At 42.3% G+C, this 24459-nt stretch overlaps 1 protein-coding gene across 8 annotated transcripts in view; it reads left to right on the top strand.

The window, feature by feature from the left end:
• The window catches only part of Mical3 (microtubule associated monooxygenase, calponin and LIM domain containing 3), a 216196-nt gene that overhangs the window by 149889 nt on the left and 41848 nt on the right, over nt 1-24459 (top strand). For 7 of the 8 annotated variants that reach the window (XM_078015557.1, XM_078015553.1, XM_078015552.1 and 4 more), the window contains 3 exons: nt 12599-12794; nt 21986-22236; nt 24178-24267. In XM_078015557.1, coding sequence (XP_077871683.1) covers nt 12599-12794; nt 21986-22236; nt 24178-24267 — 537 coding nt within the window. The remainder of the gene's footprint in view (nt 1-12598; nt 12795-21985; nt 22237-24177; nt 24268-24459) is intronic. The other variant, XM_078015556.1, reaches the window with a different exon arrangement.

Genomic DNA, 24459 nt, shown 5'->3' with positions numbered 1-24459 from the left:
AATGTGTCACACATCTACTGATATACACGTGCTCAATGAGTAGCACTGGAACTAGTCAAACTCTCAACATCTGAACATCTCTGGGTTCCCTCTCTGGACAACATGCCAAGCTCTTGGCTCAGCCTGGCAGTCCTTGACAATTTGTCCTTCCATTGGTCAGGATATCTCATGTTGACAACAAAGATGAGGATTCACAAGTTCACTGGTCTCTGTTCTAAATGTACCCTAGTCCAATCAAGTTAAAATCAGAGAATTTGATGAGTTGGTTGGCCTGTTTCCTAGAAGATTAGAAATAATTTGATAACACTTTCTAGTCCAGAGTTTCTCAAGCTCAACACTGTTGACATTTTGAGCTGGATAGGTCTTTGTTACAGAGGACTGTCCTGAATATTATGGGATATTGGTAGTATTCCTGGCGTCAGGTCAGTAATATCCCCCTCCCTAAGTAATAATTAAAATGTCTCCAGAAGTTGCCAAATGATCTCTGAGGGAAAAATCACCCAGTTGAGAACCACCAATCTAAACAAAAGTCAAAAAAAAAAAAAAAAAAAAGACATGACATTGACATGCAGTTTGCTTCAATTATATTATTAGTAGAGAATCAGGAAAGAGAGAGAGAATAATAAAAGCAGTTTAAAAAGTGATGTTGCAGTCTTATTGTGAGCATATACTTTCCACTGCACACATGCCTACTCACAGATAGGTGCCCCTATAAAAATATTGTGTATGCTATAGGAAACATAAACAAAACACTTTAGAAGGCAGGGTTTAAAAATAGGAATAGAATTCCCAGTGTTCTCTTCCCGTACCCCAGTAGATTGTTCCTGCACTTCTAAGATATGCTTAATCCTTCAGTAGTATCCACAGCCTCAGAGAATTGAGCTGGATCCAAATGGAAGAAGCATAGATCTTGAAAACAGAAAATATTAATTTGAGCTTCAGTTCTGCTGCCTGTTATCCTTGCCATCTTCAATCATAACCTTTTGAGCCTCAGTTTCCCTACTTATAAAGCTATAAAATGAGGAAGAATTGTCACTCTCCCTGTTTACTTGGTAAGGTTGTTGTAAAGAGCAAGTTAAACTAAAATTTATGCAAATTGTTTATTTAGAACATGACAGGAATATCAAACAGATTATTATTGATAAATATTCTGGAAAATGGTGAAACACTTGGATTGAGAGAGTGAATTAGGCTTGTTTCTACTGCCTGGCTGATGGTGTCTCTCACAGGTCTGTGCATTCTGTGGCGATTAGGCAGTATGGCCCAGGGGGCTTTATTCCTAACCAACAAAGATTTGGGGAGACAGATCAGTTAAGGAAGGTTGGACTCTCTCTAGTTTACAGCAGAGTTGGCCAAGGGGAGTTGATCCATGTTACATGTCAGCTCTTTTGAAGCATTGGTACATCATGCAAGTGCTTGGGAAAGGGTCCTCTCAAGCCCATCAGCCTGTGTTCTTAGTTGTCTTCTTGTTCAGAACCTCTGTGTCTCTAAAGACTAATAATTCTCTTCCAGGCCAGTCTCTTCTAACAGATAAAAACAGAAGTCTGATAGACATGGGTATCAGATGGTAGTTGTGGGCATTACTGGAGATGATTTTATTTCCTTTCCAAAAATGTATCTAGCCAACCAATGGAATGTTATTTATGAGTTGTTGTTGTTGTTGTTGTTTATTTTTAAAAGGAAAAAGAAAGGCATCAGAGAGCCTTTTATTGGGATATGGATTTGTCCCCATTGATCCCAAGATATTGAAGATCATTTTCATGGATCAAAGACCAGGCCTGCTCTGGGTCTGTTTACCTGGCCAAATGTGGGCTACTGTGGAGCCATGTTTGGACATGATCTGAACAGGTAGTGCCATAAGCCCTTTGCTCTAGGAGATTGGGGGGCCTGGAATTTAAACCTGGTATGTTTAAATGGAGGTATAGCTCCCCAGTGCTGCAAAAAAATGAAATAAAGTCAGCATCTTGGGAAAAGCACATCAGCTGGGAACTTGCTCTTAAACTTGTTCATAGTCTTCTGCCCTCCCACCTAGCTCCTCCTCTTGTCATTATTGGGTCTAGTCTTCCAGTTTGCAAACTGCTCTTTGAACTTCTCTTTTTGGTGAAGTGTTACTTTAGGATCTCAGTTTATTTAAGGACCTTAATGCTGAGGGTCTCCTGAGCTATTGGTGTCTTCATTAGAATTTCTCTTCCCTTGGTACTAAGAGATTATTACTATCTTAGTAGATTCGCTCTTTCCATGGGCCTGGTATTTCCTATATGTTTCTGTTGTCATGTACTGCACTGAGCTATCTACTTGAGAGACATGATGGCCTTAAAAATTCTGTGTTAAGATGAGGAAACTGAAGCCAGAATATGTTCACCTAGTTTCTTAAAATTATAATGAAGTAATTCCCTAGCTTAGACATAGGATTAGAAGTCTTATCCTGATCACTTTTTCAAAACATTTTATTGAATACCTATCCTGATATCCTACTAGGAACCAGGAGCACAAAGGTGACTAATTCCCTTTTATAACAGAGCCTCTGGTTTTGAGGTCCCTTCAGACCTCTTGGTTTTAGTGTTCCCTGTTGAGCCATCTCTTTTTTCCTGCCGCTTAGAGTTTTAAAGGCTGAACCTACAACTGCTTATTTTGTACATTGTTCATGTTTAACTATATAAAACCTCCTGGTTTGCAAGGCACATTTGTGAGCTAATGAGTTAAAACAGTTCAAACCTCATTGCATCACAGTTACCCTTTTTGAGATCTCACCTCAGCTCCATGAAAGTGGGTAGCCAGGCAGGAAAAGTAAAATCTTAACTACAGTGCAGCATTCCATGGGATTTAAGAAAAAACAAAATCAAAAACCAGTGCTTTAGAAGTACACATACCCCTTAAAAGAAATTCTTCTTTGCCTTGACCAGATACAGTAATGTTTTCCAAAAGGACACCTTAAGGAAATACTGTAATAATAACAAAAAAATAATCTAACAATAAAAAAGAAATGAATTTAAACTGGACATGGTGGTGCACACCTGTAATCCCAGCAGCTCAGGAGGCTGAGGCAGGAGAATTGCAAGTTCAAAGCCAGCCTCAGTAAAATTGAGGTGCTAAGCAACTCAGTGAGACCCTGTCTCTAAATAAAATACAAAATAGGGCTGGAGATATGGCTTAGTGGTTGAGTGTCCCTTGGTTTAATTCCCAATTCAAAAAAAAAAATAGAACTTAAAAGCAGAAGTCTCATGAGATCATTCAGGTTGAGAGCCAAGCACTGCAGACTGCTTGGCCCTCCATCTGCAGCCCAGAGTGGGGGAGGAGCTGTGCCTTCAACATTCTTGAGAAGTAGCATTCCAGACTACAATGTCCCCATTCCCATCTGGGTGTTTTTTCCTGGTACAGTACTGATTTACTCCCTAATGGATTTTCTCCTCCATTTAACTCAGAATTTCACAACTTCTCTGGTAATTAAATATTTCCAAAGCAACTTAGCTTCCCTTGAGTCAATGAGACCTACTTTTCTCACTGATCCCCACATAAAAAATTACTCCAAATGAAAAATGTTTCATGTGTAGGGGTGAAACAGAGAGCTCCTGAATTTCTTCGTACTGAGAATAAAAACTATACCTTTTCCCAGCCAAGTTCCACTGACCTGTTCTCTGGTTATGCATAGCCTAGCTAAACATACACACCTGACTTTTGTTTCTATATATTGTAAGAATTTCTACTTGGATCAGCTGAGAAGCAGTCTAGCTGTTTCTCTTCTGTTTGATCCAATTGCATAAAATTCATTTTTTCCTTTTCCCTCAACTGCCTATTTTCTACACAGGCAGTCAGCCAAATCCAGCCACCCAGGATCCAGACAGGTTCCTTGAGCTGGCTGCCAATAACAGGAGCAGTTAAAAATAACATCTTGGGGGGCAGGGGCTATAGCTCAATGGCAGAGCACTTGCCTAGCACGTGTGAGGTACTAGGTTCAATCCTTAGCATCACATAAAAATAAACAAATAAAATAATGTCCATCTACAACTACAAATAAAATTCTGTCCATCTACAACTACAAAAAAATAAATAATATCCTGGGGTAGGGGTGCATTTCAGTGATAGAGTACTTGACTAGCATGCCTGAGGGCTTGGGTTCCTTTACCAGCAATAATTTTTTAAAAAGTAATAATTCCATCCTCCCATGGTTGAGTGGAAGGAATACTAACTTAGGGTTTAGTTTTCTTGGCTCTGCCTCATTTGAGCCTTTCAACCTGTTACTTAACATCACTCAGAACCCTAAATATTATGTAGTTGGAATATTTCTAATCCAAAATCCAATATCTAAAATGATCTGATGTCTGAAACTTTTTGAGTACCTTTGTGTATAAAATTATAAAAAATATTGCATTAAATTACCTTCAAGTTATGAACAGAAGATATATATAAAGCATAAGTGAACTTTGTTTATACTTGTGTCTGTCTCATCCCCAAGATATGGCATTATATATATGCAAATTTTCCAAAATAAAAAAAATCCTAAATCCAAAATACTCTGGTCCCAAAAATCTGTACAAGGGATACTCAACCTGTAATAGTAATAATAGTAATTTATAAGAAAGTTGTGACAATAAGTGTCCATTATAGGTAGCATACCTATCATGATGCTTGACACAGGTAGTTGCTCAATAAAGGGTGCTTACTTCTTTGCCCCCTTCACAAGAAAAACTTAGTCACATGATCTTGAAAATAGTCTGTGAACAGAGACTCCCTACCAATATGAAGCCACAGAAGTCTGTTGGAGGAAAGATGTTCAAAAACCACCTTGCCATGGCAGTGTCTTGAAAACTTCTGTTCCACATGCAGCTTTAGTACTTGGAAAGTGTTTGGTGCCCTCTTAGAATGAAAAAATGTGTGTATATATATATACACAGTCTAGCAGAGTCTTCTGAGGCAAATAGCCTGGGGCAAAAGAGAAATGTCGAATTGGTCATGCCAGCTATCCTATAAGAAGCAAAAAGAAAAAGGTTCCCAGGGCCTTTTCTTTCTTTCTTTTTTTGTGGTGGTACTGGGGATTGACCCCAGGATGCTTTTCCACTGCGTACACCCCTAGCCCTTTGTATTTTTTATTTTTAGACAAGGTCTCACTAAGCTGCAGAGCCTGACCTTGAGGTTTTTTTTTTTTTTTTTAAGAGAGAGTGAGAGAAGAGAGAGAAAGAGAGAATTTTTTAATATTTATTTTTTAGTTCTCAGCGGACACAACATCTTTGTTGGTATGTGGTGCTGAGGATCGAACCCGGGCCGCACGCATGCCAGGCGAGCGTGCTACCGCTTGAGCCACATCCCCAGCCCCTGACCTTGAGGTTTTAATCCTCCTCATCCAGCCTCCCAAATAAATGAGAGGCTTCTTTAAATTTTTTTAAAAGAAGGAATAGGCATGTGCCACTGCACCTGTCTTTGCAGGGCATTTTAACTATTCCCAGCAAATCTTTCCCTGCTGGGTTGGGTTCTAAGCTGGGAGTGATTACCTCTTGCTACAATCATACTAAAGCCCTCCTCCCACAGATACCAGGTAATACTGTCCAGCTTGACTCAAAGTGATGAAGTTCCTAAGGCATAATGACCTTTTCCATTATTTTAGGTTTGTATGTCAAGATGGCCCCCAAGTTGAATAGTGTTTACCCTGCACACTTTTCAGACAGCTAAACAGAGAAATATGGGAATTTTAGCCCAAAGCACAATAGGGGAGTGAACTGATTTCCAAGTTGATTTTTTCACTATATTGTGACCAACCCAGCTCAAATCTTACCACATTCCAAAAGGAAACAGAGCCCAGGAGCCAGGTTTGATCCTTAGTAGGAAAATGTCTCTGGACCACATAGTGATCCTGTCCTAGCCTGGCCACACTTCCAATGGTTTCATCCATCAGTCTCAGTATATGAGGAAACACAGGAGAATGTAGAAATGGTATCATTTCCAATTCAGAGAGAAAGCAAAATTGAGGCCTAGACCCTACCCTTGTATCCTTGCGTTGCTTAGTGCTCAGGGTGAAGAAAGCAACCCTAATTGCTCAGGCAATTTTGTGAATGTTTCTGAGGGGAGTGAATCAGGCAATATAAAAGTCTTGTCTGTTTGTCACTGGTGTACCTGAACACCTGGGTACACTGCCTGTCTGGAAAGAGGAATTCAGTTTGTTGAATCAATGGTAGGATGAGTGGATCCCTGCAGCCATCCTACTGACAGTGGATACAGTGAAAATCAATCTAAGACCTTTCCTAAGGCCTTGTCAGATTCAGATTTCATTCAAGCCTTCCCAAGCTAAAAAATTGATCTCGTTGAGATAGAGAGTAAAATAGTCACTAGAAGATAGGAAGGAAAGGGGAGATGAGAGAGAAGTCAGGTAATAGGTACCACAGTACAGTGAGACAGTAAGAATTAGCTTAGGATTCTACAGCACCTTATGTCCACTGTAATCTATAACAATGTATTATATAATATTCTAAATAATTGGAAGAGTCCAAGGTTCCCAGTACACAGAAATGATGAATGTTTGAAGAGATGGAAATGCTAATGAATAATTTCATTGTTTACATATATTGAATTATCATGCTGTAGCCCATAGATATGTACAGCTATTATGTTTTGATTAAAGATTTTTAATTTTTTAATATTTATTTTTTAGTTTTAGGTAGACACAATATCTTTATTTTATTTTTATGTGGTGCTGAGGATTGAACCCAGTGCCTCACGAATGCCAGGCGAGTGCGCCACCACCCCAGCCTCAAGATTTTTAATTTTTTTTTAAAGAAGGAATAAGCCAGAAATGATTTGAGGGTAGAGGAAGATAAAGCCCTAAGTTTCCTATCTCACATGTCATTCCCACAGTTGCCTGAAGCCCTAAAGTTTGCTTAGCAGTTGATCCCTCCCTAGCATTTAGGCTAGATGGAGGAGAAAAGCTGCCTGCTGAGGCCCTGGGCAGCTACCAGTGCTCAAGTATCTTGGGTGTCCCTCCGTTCTCTCCAGGAATCAGACACAACTAAAGGCTCCTGGCAGCTCTTACGCATCAGCTGAGAGGAGGTTGTCCTGTTAGGAAAAATATTTCTTTCAGAATGATGTATGGAGCTCACAAAGTCAGTAACTATTCCAAAACAGAACCTCAGGTCAGGCCCAGAGCCTTTTTCCTATTTAGGATGAGGCCCAGATCCTAGGAGCTATTTCCTTTTGGTATGTGTGAGGCTGTAATTGGCCTCCCCATGACCTGAGATCTGCCTGCCCTAACTTAGTGACAACCAGCCTTGGAAATTGTTCCAAAACTTTCATCCCACTTTTAACTGGAAAGTCCCTAAGAAGTTGCTGTTGCACTGAGAGGCACATGAAGTGGACCGGCTGGGTGGGTCTTGGCCAGCCCTCACCTGACCTGGCTGGTTATGCTCTGACTTTCTGCACCAGCTTCTGTCATGTATTTTTTCAGAGATAGGGTCTTTCTGGGTTGCTCAGGCTGCTCTTGGGCTCAAGTTATCCTTCTGCCTCAGCCTCTTGAGTAGCTGGGTCTACAGGTATGTACCACTGTGCCCTATTTTCTTGCAGTCATTTCTCCTAGACCCTTCCATTAATTGATGACAGAGGGGGACCTGTGAGGAGTGTTGTGTTTGTCACACTGTTATAGCCACCTCTCAGGCATCCCCCACTAGCATGTCTTTTGCTCTCTCAGTCTGTCCTCACCACATGGCTAATGTGTCAACCTCTGGCCCAGGACAGAGAATCAAGAATGCTGATCTCATTGATTTATTTAATTTTTTACATCTCCCATGGTGCTTTGAGGTTATGGCAAGGAATATTAAGCATATTTGGCAGTTGGTGAGTTTTGAGTGCTTGCCAAGTATCCTCTAAGTTCCACCTTCCCCTTGGAAAAACAACCCAGCCCTCGGGGGACACCCTGCCAAAGCATTCCCTTGTTGCTGAAAACCTGGGGTGAGCTTGAGCTCTGCATGGATGTGACCAGGGATGTGCCTGGTAGGACAGGCACAGCACAAGTGACTCTACTTCCCATCTTAATTTTTACAAAAACTCCAGTGAATCACTTCTTAAAGTTTCTATGGCCCCAAACATCCTTTCACTAGGGCCCTGATGTGTGAATAATCTGAATAGTTCTGAGTGCTTCTGGTTTCTTTTTTGTTGGTTGTAGCTAAGCCCAGAATTAGATCAACATTTCCCTTCTGAGCCTCAGACTCTGGGTTTGGACTGCCAAGTTCTGATGCTTGATGATCCATTTGTCTGCAGAGCTTGTAGACACTCCAAAGAAATAACACTAGGAGAAAGGCAGAGTGTCTGTAGTTCCAGGTGCTAGATTCTCTGTGCCAAGACACTTCATGAAGTTCTGCTTTCATCTTATCAAAAATCATAGGGAGGGGCGGATGACAGTGGAGCCTCCCAAAGGGGGACACAGACTAGGACTCTTTATGGAAACGTACCTTCTTTTTCTTTCTGTGTCATAGTGAAGGGAGACCATGGTAGTCTCCAAATTATTGCTTTTCTCTTCAGATTTGACTCTGGGTTCCTTTACTCATGAGCTGTGTGACCTGTCTCTAAATTTCATTTATCAACTTTGCAAAATCATAATGCCTACTTTTCACAGATTTTTTTAAAATCTGGCTAACAACATATTCCTCTAGAACACCTTCCTTCAAAACCCAGGATGGGAGGAAGTGCTAAATTGCCCTTCTGTGTACTCCAATAGTATACCACATACATGCATCAGTCATAACACTTGATACTTTATGCTGAAATGCTACCTACAGGACTCTCCTAGGAATAACCTATGGTTCATTAGGAACAGTGTTTTCATCTGCTGTGTTTCCCAAGGTCCTAGTAGAATTTCTGGCAAATAGTATGCATCACCCACTGAAAATAGACTTCCCTTCTTGAATATCTTTCTTGATAAATGTTACTTGTTTGTTTTTCCTGAAGTGATGGTTCTCATTCTGGTTTTCTTTTTCCATTTAAAAAAAAAAAATACTGACGACTGGAGATATAGCTCAGTTGCCCTGGGTTCAATCCCCAACACCACCAGAAAAAAAAAACAAAACTGGATTTTATTCCATACTTGTGGTGTTCTGGGAAAGCTTAAACTTGGGTGCTTATTTCACATTTATTTCCTTTTCTATTTAAGAGCAGTTTTCAAAAATATATGATTTGGGGGCTCGGGATGTGGCTCAAGCTGTAGCGCGCTTGCCTGGCATGCGTGCCACGCAGGGTTCGATCCTCAGCACCACATAAAAATAAAGATGTTGTGTCCGCCGAAAACTAAACAATAAATATTTATATATAGGGCTGGGGATGTGGCTCAAGCAGTAGTGCGCTCGCCTGGCATGCGTGCGGCCCGGGTTCGATTCTCAGCACCACATACCAACAAAGATGTTGTGTCCGCCGAGAACTAAAAAAAATAAATATTAAAAAAATTCTCTCTCCTCTCTCTCTCTCTCTCTCTCTCTCTCTCTCTCTCTCTCTCTCTCTCTCTCTCTCTCTCTCTCCTCTCTCACTCTCTCTTTAAAAAATAAATAAATAAATAAATAAATAAATAAGATATTTATATATATATGATCGAGGGGCTAAGGTTGTAGCTCAGTGGGAGAGTGCTTGCCTTGCATGTGTGAGGTTCTGGGTTCAATTCTCAGCATCACATATAAATAAATAAAAATAAAGGTCCATCAACAACTAGAAAAAATATTTTTTTAAGTATAATTGGAAGGAGAGAATCAAATGGTAGTACAGTCAGGGAATTCTCAGCTTTCTTATCTTTATTATGTAGCGACTGTGGTTTTTGATGAGAAAAAAGACTGATGTGGGAATGATGAACCTACGCAGTAAGAATCTGGTCCCTCCCAAGGCCTGGGCAAGCAGGTTTAGAGCATGTTGAGGCACATCCATTTACTTGCCTCCTGCCTCTATTTTGCCATTACCTGCAGCCCACATACTTCCTAATTTTCTAGATGCCCTCCTTCAGCATTATAGCTTATGCTTTGGGGACCTGAGCTCAGTGTTGAAAAACAGATGAGAGATTTTAAAATAATATTCCCAAAGACATGAGAACCAGGACAAATAGGCATGTGTACAGGACACAGGTGAACCCAGGGATTATGTTCAGACCTCACTGATACACCGTTACCTAAATTTTGCTTTTCAGTGAAGATTTCTAGTAAACTTGAAAGAAGCTGTTTGGTGAAAGATGTGCTAAGACTTTATCCTGTGCCTCTCTAGATTGGTGAAAATATGCTTTCTAATGCATTTGCAAAAGGAGTCTAAAACACTGTACACAAAACAAGTGTCCAGAACATTTTTTGTACAACCAGTCATAACACAAAAATTACTAACCCAATATTCCCACTATTTTCCTTTAGTCAGACTTCATATGACAAATCACCTGTCACTCAAAACAGAGTTGGTTGGACACTGTATGCCAAAACCCAGCATTATTTCTTTTTTTGTAGTGCTGGGGATTGAACTCAGGGCTTTGTGCATGCGAGGCAAGCATTCTAACAGCTGAGCTATATCCTCAGCCTTGCAGCATTATCTCTCAGGACTTAGAACGTCACAGAAATTAGGGACCTGCCCTGGCCAGACCACAAGGCTATTCAGGACCCACTCACCCCTATATTCCTGCATCTTCTTCTCCACATCATGTCTACCCCTCCTTAAAGATCTAGTAAATCCTAAATGCAAGTGCATATTACTATGCCATATCTGGTGATACCCTCTCCCATCTTTTCTTTGTCATGTGACTCTCTATAGTCCAGAACAGATGGATTCCACATACCTGTGTAAAAATGCACACAAATTGGTGGTAAAAATGTTACCAGACATCAGATGTATTGCTTACCTCAGATTTGCTGAATATTGCCTGTATGCTAGGCTTAAATAGTAGAGGAAGGTAACTGATGTGCCTGTGGCACAGAATCACAAATATACATCCCAAACATGTATATATGGTTGTAAGTTCATTCACTATTCATTATAACCCTGGAAGGTGGGCATTCCCCTCATTTGTAAAACAGGACATTAGCTCTGATAGTTAAATAATTTTTCTAAGATCTGTCAGTCGCTGATGGAAACAGAGGTCTAACCTGGATTTGTACCTACATATGTACCTGTGTGCTATATCACTTTGCAATGAACACACCTCAGAATAAATGGTGAGCTTTCTCTGACCAAAACTGGGACAATAAGGAATATGAAAAAGGAGTAATAAGCCAGGCATAGTGGTGCACGCCTATAATCCCAGCAGCTCAGGAAGCTAAGGTAGGAAGATCACAAGTTCAAAGCCAGCCTCAGCAATTTAGCAAAGCCCTAAGCAACTTAGTAAGGCACTGTTTCAAAATAAAAAAGGCTTAAGCCAGGTACAGTGGTGCATACCTATAATCCAGCAGCTCAGGAGGCTGAGGCAGGAGGATTGAAAGTTCAAAGCCAGCCCCATCAACTGAATAAGGCCCTAAGCAACTTAGCAAAACCCTGTCTCAAAAAAAGGCTGGGGTAGCTCAGTAGTTAAGCATCCCTGGGTTCAATCCCTGCCCCCCTCCCAAAGGAATAATGATTGTAATAAGGGAACATGTTCTAGATTAAGGGAGACTAAAGAGACATAGAAGTCAATTCAATATTTTAGTTCAAAAAAATCCATGAGTCCATAGTGGGGTACTCAAACATATACTAAAGAATGACAGTGGAGGAGCTGGGGTTGTAGCTCAGCAGTAGAGCGCTTGTCTCACACATGTGAGGCACTGGGTTCAATCCTCAGCACCATAAATAAAGTAAATAAATAAAGTAAAGCTATTGTGTCCATCTTTAAAAAGAAAAAGAATGACAGAATTATGAAAATAACTTTTTTTTGACCCCAGTACACTGACTCAGGAAAAGATCAACAGACTTTCAGATCACTAGATGGAAGAATGCTAGGGCAGGTACTCCTATGTTTCTGAATATCACCCCATACATGAGTGATATTTAGAGAGGAAACTGTGCCTTTGTGTTGGAGAGATGATGAATACCACTTTACCCATATGGTAAAGCTGAATAACCACAGCAGAGGGGCACAAAATCATCCATGTAGTATTCTTACTCTCTACATTGTTTACCATGAATGGCCGTGGGAGACAGACAAATTCACAGCATGAGAAGGTCTATGAAACAGCTAGCCCGGGTGCCTTGAAGTCAGGTAAACAGTGCATGAACCTTGACTAGATCCCAGATCATCCCTGTGGGGGCCTGAGGCTGTTAGAAGGAAAGCTGCTTTAGAGCCATATAGTTCCTGGCAGTGAGAACAGCTACCCAGAGGTCTAGCCCACATCCCCTTTAGCCCACCCAGTCACTGTCACCAGTTACCTGGTCTCTTTTTTCAATCTGGCCAGAGGTTTGGGGTGATACAGAGCAGATGTGGATATACAGTCTGCTTCTTCCATTTAGGGCAGTTCTTCCACTTTTATGTCAGCATCCTTACCAGCCTTGGCTTTCAACCTACCCTATGTTCTGACATCATATGAGGGCTGTCCATCCTTTCATGGAAATGCGTGGTGGCTGCCTTGGATACCTAGATGTTGAGTTCAGTTCCCATATGTGTCATCAAGACTTTGCCTCTTTGCTTGCCTTGCAGGTTCCAGTGTAAATGGCCTGGAGGAACCTAGCATTGCCAAGAGGCTGAGGGGCACTCCTGAGAGAATCGAACTGGAGAACTACCACCGGTCTGTGAAACGGGCAGAGGAGCTGGAGGAAGTACCTGAGGAAACGCAAGCCGAGCACAACCTGAGCAGCGTACTAGACAAGGGCACCGAAGAGGACGTGGCCAGCAGGTCAGCCTGCGCCTGTGGCTTGCCCAGCTATCCCAGGGCAGTGGTCTCACCACAACCTCCAAAGGAGTATTCCACTTTGCTGGGGAGGGCAGCATAGGTCTAAATCAGATTCTCTGGGTTGGAATCTTGAATCTTCTTCTTTCCAGCTGTGGAAACCTAGGCAATAGCCCCTATATGCTTCAGTTTCTTCATCTGTAAAATGAAGATAATATTAGTGCCTTCCTCACAGAATTGGTAGAAGGATTAAAGGAGAAGATTGGTATAAAGTGTTTAAAACAATACTTGGCACATGTAAGTGCTTGTGGGTTATTTTGCATGATGCTGATCATGTGCATTTGATCACCCTCATGGGACCTATGAGATAGACAAAAGCATGTTTTGTCACCTTATAGGTAAGACTAAAGCTGAGATCCCAAATTAGGTTTTCTGGGTTCAGGCCCAGGACTCTTCCTGTTTTCCCTGCTTCCCTGTGTTCCATTTAGGTTCTTATTTCTAAGTCAACATCAGCAGTTACTATTATTATTAATATAGTACCTTATAGACCTTTGCACGGTATAGGTGTCTATAACTAGGTAGGGCAGGGCCCATAAGGATCATATTCATAAGATTTACTTCATATTCCATGTCTTTAGCACTTTGTTAATCATTGAAAAGGTAACAGACAAGAGATAAGTCATATTTTGTTGTCCTCAAATGGTTGTTTAAAGGTAGGAAGTTTCATGGAAGAAGCACTAGGGTTGAATTAGACCTGAATTCACTGCATAGCCTTAAGGAAGCCACCTCACTTCTCTAGTGTTCTTTTGTCTTCTGTGGGTAAAGAGAAGGGCAGAAACCTTGCATGCCAGAGACCACATGCAAGCGTCTTATGCTTAGCCCATCCCTGTGTTTAATTCTGTTTGATCCCTTTAGGTGCGACACACATTCCAACCCCCAGAGAAGTCCCTGCATCTGTTGCCTCTTTCAGGTGTCACTGGAGAAGGATGGGTACTGAAAGAGAACAGAAGATAAAAAAGAAGGGGGAAAGTTATCATAGGCCAGACTATCCTGCGGGGCTTCTGGATCAGAGCCCTAGTTGCAGCCCTGGATGGGTGGAGGCTTCTGGTTGACCTTTGAAAATATTTGAATCAGATACTAGGCATTTTTTATCTAGCTTTGATGAAGGGATGTGTGGGGTTAAAGAAAGCAGTGCGTTTTTTTTGTTTGTTTTTTTTTAAGGCCTCCGAATATTTCTCAGAAAGTGTTCATTGGGCAGAGCTGTGTTCAGCTATATCTCACCCCCCCCCCGCCCCAAACATACTACAGACAAACAAGGTGAACCACTACTTAAGCTGACTCTGCAAACAGCCTTTTTGTGCATTTCAGGGGCAGCCTTTCTCTTGGTACTCGCAGTTCTGAAGCTGTCACTAATTGCACATCATTGTCACATAGCTCTGCCTCTTATCCAGAGACATACCCTACCCTCCAGTGCTCACAGAAGGGAGATCCACACAATGCCTGTGTTGCCAACATCACAGTGAGAAGGGGAGATCCCATACATCCAAGTACATTTATGAACCCTTAAGCAGACCTCGGGTCAGACATAAAATCAGCCAGCATCTCTACAGTACAATGCAACAAATGCTCCCATTATTTTAAACTCAAATTGAAAAAATAAAAAGCAAAGGCTGGGGAAGTGGAGAAGTGATTCAGCAGTAGAGTACTTGCCTAGCATCTGCAAGGCCTTTTAGAAAAAGGAAAAAAAATTAAAATAGTAATAAATCAGCTTCAGATGCCACACATAATGAAGAAAGTTGTCTCAGTGAGAGGCCCATAGAAAGTAGCTATAGATTTTGTCTTCTCTAGGGAAAAGCAGTAATATGCAGGAAATGGGCCATGTGTTGTTTCCATCTTCTCTACAACACCAAACACAGAGTGAGATGAGCTTTCAGCCCTTAGCCCTTCTTGATGACATGTTAGATTCGATGATGAGAAATGACTTAGTTTTAAGGTATTATGCAGTCCAACCCAGGAACACACTTTTCACAGGTTCAGAGAACTCAGGCATCTGCTGTGGGAGACAGCATGGTTTGATATTTCAGAACATGGTTGAAAGCATCAGAGAAAAACAGATCTAGACTTGAAGCCTGGCTCTACCAATTACTGGTTGTGGGCAAGTTATTTAGCCTTTCTGTGCCTCATTTTTCTCATCAGCAAAGTACATTGCCTCATAGGTTTATTTTGAAGATTAAATCAAATAAAGCCAACAGAATGCCTGTCACCCATTGGCTGCTACATCCAATGTCAGCATTTACTTTACTGTCTATTTTTTACCTTGTAGGTCCATTCACAATGCAGGTGTCCCTCTCTAGTTGGGGCAGGGCCAGGGACTCTTGAACTGGTTTTCTTTAAAAGAAGAATTAAATGCCAGAAATTGGGTTTGGCTCACTCACCCTGCCCTAGGGCATTGTTGACTTTCCATACATCATAACCACCCAGGGCGTTTGCTAAAGCACAGGTTGCTGGACTGAGTGCTGATTCCATGGATCTAGGGTAAAATCAAAGAATTTTCATTTTAAAATAGTTACCAAGGGGTGCTGTCATCAGGTAACCACCCTGTGAATTGCTGCTCTGAGATTTCCAAATTGCCATTATGATAAACATCTGGGGCATTTGATAAAAAAGTAATGTCAAGGCCCTCTCATTCTAGTGTAGGTTGTGAATGTCTGGTTTTAACAGGCATCCTAGGTGAGACTTTTTTTTTTTTAAGGTGAGTCTTAAAATCAGACTTATGGTTTAGTTCATACAAGTGGTAAACGTCCTAAACCTTATCACAGATTCTGAACCAGGTCTAAGTAGCTAACTGACCCTTCCTTACAGGCAAGGTGGGAGCCTATCTTCTGGAGAACAGTCTAGAAATGGCATATGTATTTTTCTATATATCAAGACCAGATGACAAAAGAGGAAGGAGATCCAGCTCTATAATTTTCATTACCCTGACTCAAAGAATTTGCCACAGACAAGGAAGACAGCTGATGCAGTACCCATCTGCTGGCAACTTTAGTGTGTTCAGATCTGTGGTTCTAAAGTACTAATCAGTTAGTACTAGAGCAGACAGATGTGCTCTGGGATGGGACAGCCAAGGTCACAAAAGACTTCTCCAAAGTCATCAGCAGTCCAGTCCAGATGGGCCAGCCCTTCATCAGAAGGTTGACAGATTGATCATGAATACATGGGAATTCTTTCCACCACCACCACCATCACCACGCCCCCCCCCCTCTCTCTCTCTCTCTCTCTATATATATATATATATATGCACATACATATTCTTTTCCAGCACAGGTAGTAACATGAGCTACTGCTGAGCAGGATGCTAGGTCAAGCACACATTACATTTCCACCATGTGAAGATCACTGGGCAATGTACATCTTCTCTAGACATCTGCTTCTGATGCTTTACTGTGTTCACACAGTTGTCAGGTGAGTGGGAGCTAGGAGTGTGATTGAGCCAGAGAGCGTATTGCAGTCTCTCATTAGGAGAAGCTCAACTTAAAGAGTAAAAACTGTGATACCTGTTTCTGAAAACCACCCTGTAGCTTCAGGTGATGCCCCATGCAGAATTCTGCCTCATGCACAATGGAGCCTGCCTTAGTTCCCATCCTTGCCTTTTCAAGGAAAATGCAGGCCACCAGAGAACAGGATCATGATCCATTTCCTGGGGTTGCCACCCTGACAGCTGCTAATACCAAAGCATTCTTGGGTTCTTGAAGAACCACCAAAGAGTGCACAACGTGGTATGTGGTGTGGAGGCTCCTGGGAATCCTGAGTCCTCTTCACACCAACCTCCTTAGGCTGCAGTTTCCCATTTTTAAAAAATGGGGAAAATGGGCTAGGGCTGGGGTTCTGCAGTAGCCTACTTGCCTGGCATGTGTGAGGCACTGGGTTTGATTCTCAGGTGATGCCCCATGCAGAATTCACATATAAATAAATAAAGTCTATCAACAACATATATGGAAAATGTAACCATATGTGATATGCCTGTCATTCCAGTGACTTGGGAGGCTGAAGAAGGATCTTATTAAGTTCAAGGTCAGCCTGGGCAGCTTAGCAAGACTCTGTCTCAAAATAGAAAATAAAAAAGAATGGCAATGTAGCTCAGTGGTAGAGCACCCCTGGGTTCAATCCTTAGTACCAAAAAGAAAAACTGGGAAAAAATACAAGATGTGTATCCCTCATCTGAAACATTGGATTTCAGATTTCCAGGTTTTTCTATTTTGGAGTATTGGCATAGACTTTACCAGTTGTGCATCTCCAATCTAAAACTCTGAAATCTAAAACTCTAAAAGCCAAAACTTTTTGAACATCATGAAAAGTGCTTGAGTTTTAGCTTTTGAATTTTTGAGTTAGGGGACATTCAACCTTTCTAATAGTAGCTGTGTCCTAGAGTAGCTGAATAGCTAAGGAAGCAAATACAAATGAAGTGCCTTTAAAAAAAAAAGAAAGAAAGAAAATTTACAATGATTAAAAAAAAACAAAACATCTTGGGACTGGGGTTGTGGCTCAGCACTAGAGCACTTGCCTAGTGTGTGTAGCAAAAAAACAAAATAAAAAATTTAGCAAAGAAATGCCACATGCTGCATGGCTATCCTCGGGGCTCAGTCGACCTTCAGTATTACTGTCCTTCACCATTATCGTTGTCCTTGGATCTTCCTTCCTGACCACAGCAAAACCTTTGCTTAGCTCAGTTAAGTTGAGCAGACCTTGTCTTTTCCAGTCTAGTCCATGTGTTCATCAGTTTTGTTTCCTCCAGCCAGTCCCCTCAATTTCTCAAAGAGAAACTACCCGAGGGAAAACTTAGGGAAGGTACTTCAAGATGCTTAATTGGATATATATTATCTCAGGGAGAATTTTTTTTTAATATTCTTTTAACTGAAAGGGTCAGCTCCTTTTGACCAGGCTTTGCCAAGGGGGATCCCAAAATATCTGATAGTTCTGAAATTAGGGAAAGCCTGCCTTGACCTTCCTGCTTGTGGTCCCTGGGCATTCCGCCCATCTTGACTCTGCTAAGCCCTGTGATAAGTACTCCAGCAAACAAAGCAACCCTGTCCCTGCTCTGAGAGAGAGGGTGGTTCTGGTGGAGAGACAGACCCTAAGCAACCCACAGGACACCATATTGTTACAAGACAAAAAAATGGATACCTGCTGTGAAGGAAAGGTTATCCCCTTTTTTTTGGAACTAGGGGTCAAACCCAGGGCTTTGTGCGAATGCAAGGCAGACACTTTGCCACTGAGCTTCATCCCAGCCCGGGAAAGCTTATCTTGATAACTAGATTTTCCAAGCCACATTTCTCCCAGGAAGCTGTATCCTTAGAATAGCTTTTTTTTTTTTTTAAATCCTTTTTTCCCAGAAGGAGGGAGATGTTAGTTGTATGTATTGCTTCCCCCCTATAAGAATCCTTTCCACTGCAAAATTTTCCAGGCTATAGTCCAAGGGGTGTATTTCTCCTTCCTTTCCTCCAGTTTCAACAACCCAGGTCCAGAGAGATTCAGGAGTTGGGGTCAGCCAGAGAATGTAAAATGAGCCTTGAGATGCTGTAGTTACACTGCGAATCTTTCATGAGGTTAGGGGCCTGACGAGCCCCAGAGACTACCTTGAGTAGTAGTCTATGAAAATGATGGCATGGAAGGGAGCAGTTGGCAGCACCTTTCAGATTTTCTCTGTCCTTTACATGGAGAGGGAGTCTGGTTAGCCTCCCTGGGATGTCCAGGGACAAGTAGCAATTTGCCTCTTGGAAGTGGGGTAAGCATGTAACTTATGAAGAAAGGCAAGGATTGAATTTTTTGCTTTCTTTCATACTCCATGCCTCACTTACTGCACTCCCACGATCATTGAGCTGTCGTAAAACCAGCCAGAGTGGCACTAATAGCTATAAGTGGGGCTTCATTGTCATCATCACAAGGGATTTATTCAATGCCTGCATTGTGCGCAGTGCAGCCATCCTCATGACACTGCTTGGGGCGAGGACAAGGCTGTACTAAGGCCCCCTCTCCCGGGAAGCTGTAACACCGTTCCTTCCAGTCTGCTAACTACTGAGGCAGCCTTAAACAAGTCCCTGGTTGCACTCAGCCTTGAGGAAGGGACAGCATGGCCTTCCCTCTGCTCACCAAAGATTTAAGATGAGTATAGAAGCCTCCTTATCCTTATTTTATCTTTGAAAGATGTGTAATGATATATTAATAAGAAAATAAACCAACAAACACAGAGGTGTGGGGCAAACAATATATTTAGTCAACTTTTTGTTGCTAAGACCAACAGTGAGACAAGAACAACTCAGAAGAGGAAATTTTTATTTTGGCTTCAGAGGATGGTTTCAGAGGATTTGGACTATGGTTGACTAGCTCCAAGGCAAAAACGTCATGAAGGAAGAGAATGGCAGCCAGGAAGTAGTCTAGAGAAGAAGAGGAAGGGAACAGGGACAGACTCCCTGAGGTCACACTTCAGTAACTTATTTGAGACAGGATCTTACTAATTTACCAAGGCTTGCTGTGGACTTGCTACCCTCTGTCCTAGCTTCCCAGGTACCAGTGATTACAGGTATGGGCTAAGTTTTTGTGTACTTTAACGTCTACCTTCCAGCCCTCAGTCACACCACACTCTCATGCTACCTTACTTTATCATGATGTGTTTGCATCTTATCTGTCTTTGAGAATAAGGAGCTTTTTTGGATCACTTTTATGTTTCTGCACATTTAGCAAGTACATTAGAAGTAAAAGACAATTAGCTGATACTCATTCTAACTTTTCCTAACTTAAGCTATAATTTTTTTTAGATACAAAGTTTGATATTAAGTATATCTGAAATACAAATTTTGAAAAACTGCAATTTGGGTTATCATGAACTGCACTGTGACATCATTTTTACTGTTGTATTATTTCTTTAAATGTCCTAAATTAAAATAAACTAAGATGCTTAGAAAAAAAAAGAAGTAAAAGACAATAAATTTTAATTGGATGAATGAATCAGTAAAGTGAGACTCACTGGAAGGACACAGCTTTTTATTTCTATATCCACTGGCTTAGCTTTAGTGGGTGCTCAAAAATGTTTATTGAATGAATGAATGATTGAAAAATTGTATAGCTAAATAAACAAATAGATGAATAGCTAGAGCCCCAAAGTATAATGCAGGCATGATGAAAGTCAATGATCCATCAGAACGTGCCTGAGGGGAAGTATTTCAAGACATCCTGACAAATTAGAAAATCATGGCTCAGAGAGCATAAGTAATAAACTGAAGGTCACAGTAGCAAAGCCAGTGTGGCATTGTGAGGAGTTAGGAGGCAGATAAGAGGGAATGAGGCCCAAGACCACCCTCACTTCTGACACCAGTCACAAATTCTGATGTGATGTGATGACCCTCAGGTTCAATAATTTGCCAGAAGGATTTACAGAACTCCCTGAAAGCAATTATACTCACAGTTGTGGTTTATTACAAAGAAAAGATGGAGTTTTAGAAACTAGCCAGGGGAAGATATACATCTGGTAGACTGCAGAAAACTATGAAATTCGGGGCTTTTGTTGTTCTACCTCATAGAATCAGGAGAGCGTTGCTTCTTGGTATTGATGTATGTCAGTACCCATCGAAGAATTCACCACCCAAGCCTGGCTGTTAGGAATTTTTATTGGACTCCATTACATAGACAATGACTGGTTGATAGTTCACATGTATCTCAGTCTCTAAGTCAGCATATACCAAGTAACCCAGTACCCCCACCTGAAATCACATCTTTGGTCTTTCTTCTATGACTGTCCCCCAGCTGACTTTGGGATGTGACCAGCCCTCGACCTAGATCCCCATATTAGACTGTCTACCAAAGACCTCAATCAGAACAGTCCAGGGGGGTCAGAATTTACTTCACAAGGACAAGGACAAGGCTAGACCTCTCTTTGGATAAGATTCTTCCCCACATAGTACCGGAAGCATCCATGTTGAACATTATTGTCTTCATCTGGGTCTGTTCACTGGCTTCCTCACTCTCAAACACAAATGAGCTATGAGAAAGTCTTCCCTGGATAGAGAGAGGACTCCACCTTAATAGGAAGCTGAAACTAAACCCACTTCATGCCTGAGGCCTCTGGAGCTTGGGGCTCTATCATCCAGAGTTTGGTCCAGTGCTTTATTATGAAAGCCACATTTTCTTCGATCCAATTAAGGATACACTTCTCACCACAGGCAAAGTCTCTACCGGAAAAGATTCTTTAGGAACTATCAGACTGTGAAACAGGCCTGGAAACTTCTCCATTTGAGCCCATACCACTGTGGGGAGTGGAATTTTGTTCGTGTCCTGCCTGTTATACTGCTTCCTTCCCCAGGGCAAAGAGGGATCATCCTAAAAGGCAATGGTCAGGTTCACATAAGTTTTGCACATAGCACTGCTTCTGTTGCAAGCTGAGATGGCCTTGTTCTGTGAAGAATACAGATGTGGAGAAAGTAGCAGGTTGTCAGGCATGATGATGACTGCAGGGGGTTGGGTCCTCTCCTGATGGTTTTTTTGCTTTAGCTGTGCAGTGGGCAAGGCATTTACTGCCTTTTTACCTCTGTCTTCCCCACAATATGCAGCTCTGGGATTGACACATTGTGAGGTCTCAAGGAACACCATGAAATTGGATCTGCTGCTTCCTCCCCCAGCCCCTGCCCCAGCACATACACACACCCAACACTGATTGCAAGGCACTATGTTTATTTCAGCCTCTTGGGGCACCTTCTCTTTCTCCCTCACACCTATGGTTCTCACAAAAGGCTCCTGACTGACCTGAATCAAGTTAGAACCTAGTTCTTCAAACCAAACTGTGGGTCAAGGTGAAAGAGGACTTTCTCTTCCCTCTCAATTCCAAGGGTTATGTGTTTATAGCAAAACAAGTCCACTGTCCCCTGCTGTGTTCTCCAGGTCCTCTGTGAACACTTACCCAGTGGTCATGGTGTTTACTAGCCTGTTGTGCCCCACCAGGCTGGGCTTTTTGCTTGTGTGGGTCCATGTAAATGTTCACTTATAGTTGTAAGTCATCCTGCCCTATTTGTCACCCTCTTTCCATTCTTATGTTCCCTCCCGATTGATAGGTGCTTTGCTGGGACATGTTGCCTCCAACTGTGGCACTGAATCTTCCCTTCTCAATTTCCTGGCATTCCCTCACTTGGTTTGTGTGGTTATCTTCATAGCAGTTCCGAGTCGGAAATGGAGGAAGAAGAGGAAGAGGAAGAGGAGGAGGAGCAGCTGCCCACTTCTGACCTGGGTGGTGTTCCTTGGAAGGAGGCTGTAAGGATCCATGCTCTTCTGAAAGGGAGGAGTGAGGAAGAGTTAGAGGCCTCCAAGAGCTTTGAGCCTGGGGAGGGAGAAGAGGAGGAGGAAGAGGAATATGAAGAAGAAGAGGAGGAAGAATATGACGAAGAGGAGGAGGAGTCCAGTGAAGGTCAGAAAAAAAGTCTCTTCTCCTAACCCTGACCCTGTCCCTCTGAAATAATCTGTCCCATGTATGAGAGTGACAGGTTTCATTGGCTGGAGTCACATGGACATCTCCCATAGAGCTTCAAAAGAATCCTTCCTGTTGCTCCCTGACCTTAGGTACAGGGGCAGAGGAAGGATACCAAATCGGGCAGACAGGCCACTGTGGGAATAATGTCCTTGGTGCAAATTCAAATTTTTAATTGGAAGTAGAAAATATGGGCCAATCTAAGGATTTTGACCTAATTAACCTACTCATTCCTGTCTCCTTCTCATTTCCGCCCCCCCCCAAGCCCTTTAGTTTCAGTTATAGACATTGATTATAATAAAACAAGGGAATTTAGCTTCCTAGAGGAATCCTTGATTTCTGATATTGAGTAATGAAGACTGCTTTGAGCTAGATGCCCACCAGACAGGGTGCTGTCAGTGATACTCAGAATAACATTGTGGGGGGTTAGGGACATAACTCAGTTGGTAGAGTGCTTGCCTTGCATGCACAAGGCTCTGGGTTCAAGCCCCAGCACCAGAAAAAAAACAAAACAAAAAGAACAGAATAACATTGTGGGGCCAGAAATCCTGAAAAAGAGCATCTTAATTGCAGAATTCAGTCATCCTGGTTGGTTCTGAAATAATTCTCTTAAACTCAAGATTTTTTTCAATTTTGTCCCTCTCTCTGGCTCTATGTAACCTTAAGTGATGATGATGAACTTGCTGAATAGAAAGAGAGGGTCATTCTTTCCCAGCCCTAGCTGTACAGAGGTCCTGTAGGAGGTGAGGAAGGAAGTAGCACAGTTAGAGACCTGACTCCCCTGAGGAGGTTTTTTACTTTCTGTCCTGGGGACTCAGAACCAATGGATATGGGCCTTCTAATTTCTAAGCCCCAGTTTCTCCCCAGGAGTCAGAGGAACAGATTAAATTCTGAACAGAGTGGGGACAGTGGAGTTGTACATGATTGCTCTGCTAGGACTTATCTCTGCTTCTTCTGAAATTCGATGTGCTCACTACCTAGGCCCATCGCAGGGGCCATTTCCTCTGACACTGTAATATTTTAGCCCTTCACAGGCAGGGCTGTGATCCACAAGCCAGACCTGACACCTGTGCAGTTTAAGACAACTATAAAGAGGTGGTGGGGACAGGATAGCACCTTAATCATGAGACCCTGGACTTGAGTGGTCCGGGTCAGGGCACTTCCTTAGAAACTTCCCTGTGGAGTTTCTCTCCCTGTCCTCCTGCACTCGCCCCTCTGAAAGTGGAGACCAAGGCTGGACCAAGACTTACAAGGCAGTATGCTTTACAGCCTATACTCCCCGCCCAGTATTTTTATGAGCCTTGAGTAGGTCTGTGCAAGAAGGAGCTAGGCCCTGGCTGGAGCCTGAGTTCTCTCATTCTGCCATGTCTTCGGAGCCACACTGGTCCAGAGTTGCCTCCATGTTCCCCTAATTAGAGGAGGTAGTTGGTGCAGGGGGAAGGTATTTTGTTTGCTTCATTATCTGTGATTATTATGCTTAATGACTTTTAGCTTCAACACAGCTTAGAGTCAGAGCTTTTTCCATTTTCAGGAGAGTTTAGCCCACTTTCCCCTTATGAAGACTAACTTCTTGGGCTTGGACTTAATGTTAAGACCAGACCTATAGGGAATTGGGGCCTTAGCTAGAGAAACCCATACCAAAATATTCAGTCAAACTCTAGACATTTCCAGGCTGGGAACTTTGTGTTCCCAGCCTGGAGTATGTCTTCTGGGCAGTGGACTTCCACACCTGTGTAGGCAGTGACAGGATGCTACTATCTTGTCACTGAAGATAACTCTGCTTTCTATTCTTTTTCCTCCTTTCCGTTCCCTTTTCTCTCCATTTGTCCCCCTGCGGGATTCTTGATGCTGCTTGTGGGTGTCTGGCTCCCCCTGCTGTAGAAGGGGAGTATTGCCCCTGGGACAGAGAACTCCTGCAAGGCCAGTGGCTCCAGCATCTCTCAAAGGAAGAAGAAACGGGTACTTGTAAAGGTACCCACTTCGCTCCCCTGCCCACCTTCTACCCTGGCTCCCTAGCAGCCATCCAAAATTTGCCTCCAAGAGCAGGTCCCACATGAAAAGATCTGTGCTTTTTAGAGCTACGCTGCACATATCTAGCTGGGCACCTGTCTCTGGGCCCAGCCTTCCCGGACAAAGTAGAGAATAGCATATTCCAGAAATGGA

Source organism: Ictidomys tridecemlineatus, chromosome 6, assembly GCF_052094955.1.
Source record: "Ictidomys tridecemlineatus isolate mIctTri1 chromosome 6, mIctTri1.hap1, whole genome shotgun sequence".
NCBI lineage: Eukaryota > Metazoa > Chordata > Mammalia > Rodentia > Sciuridae > Ictidomys > Ictidomys tridecemlineatus.
The sequence above is the reverse complement of the archived record's forward strand: the minus strand, read 5'-3'. Positions and strand labels throughout refer to the sequence as shown.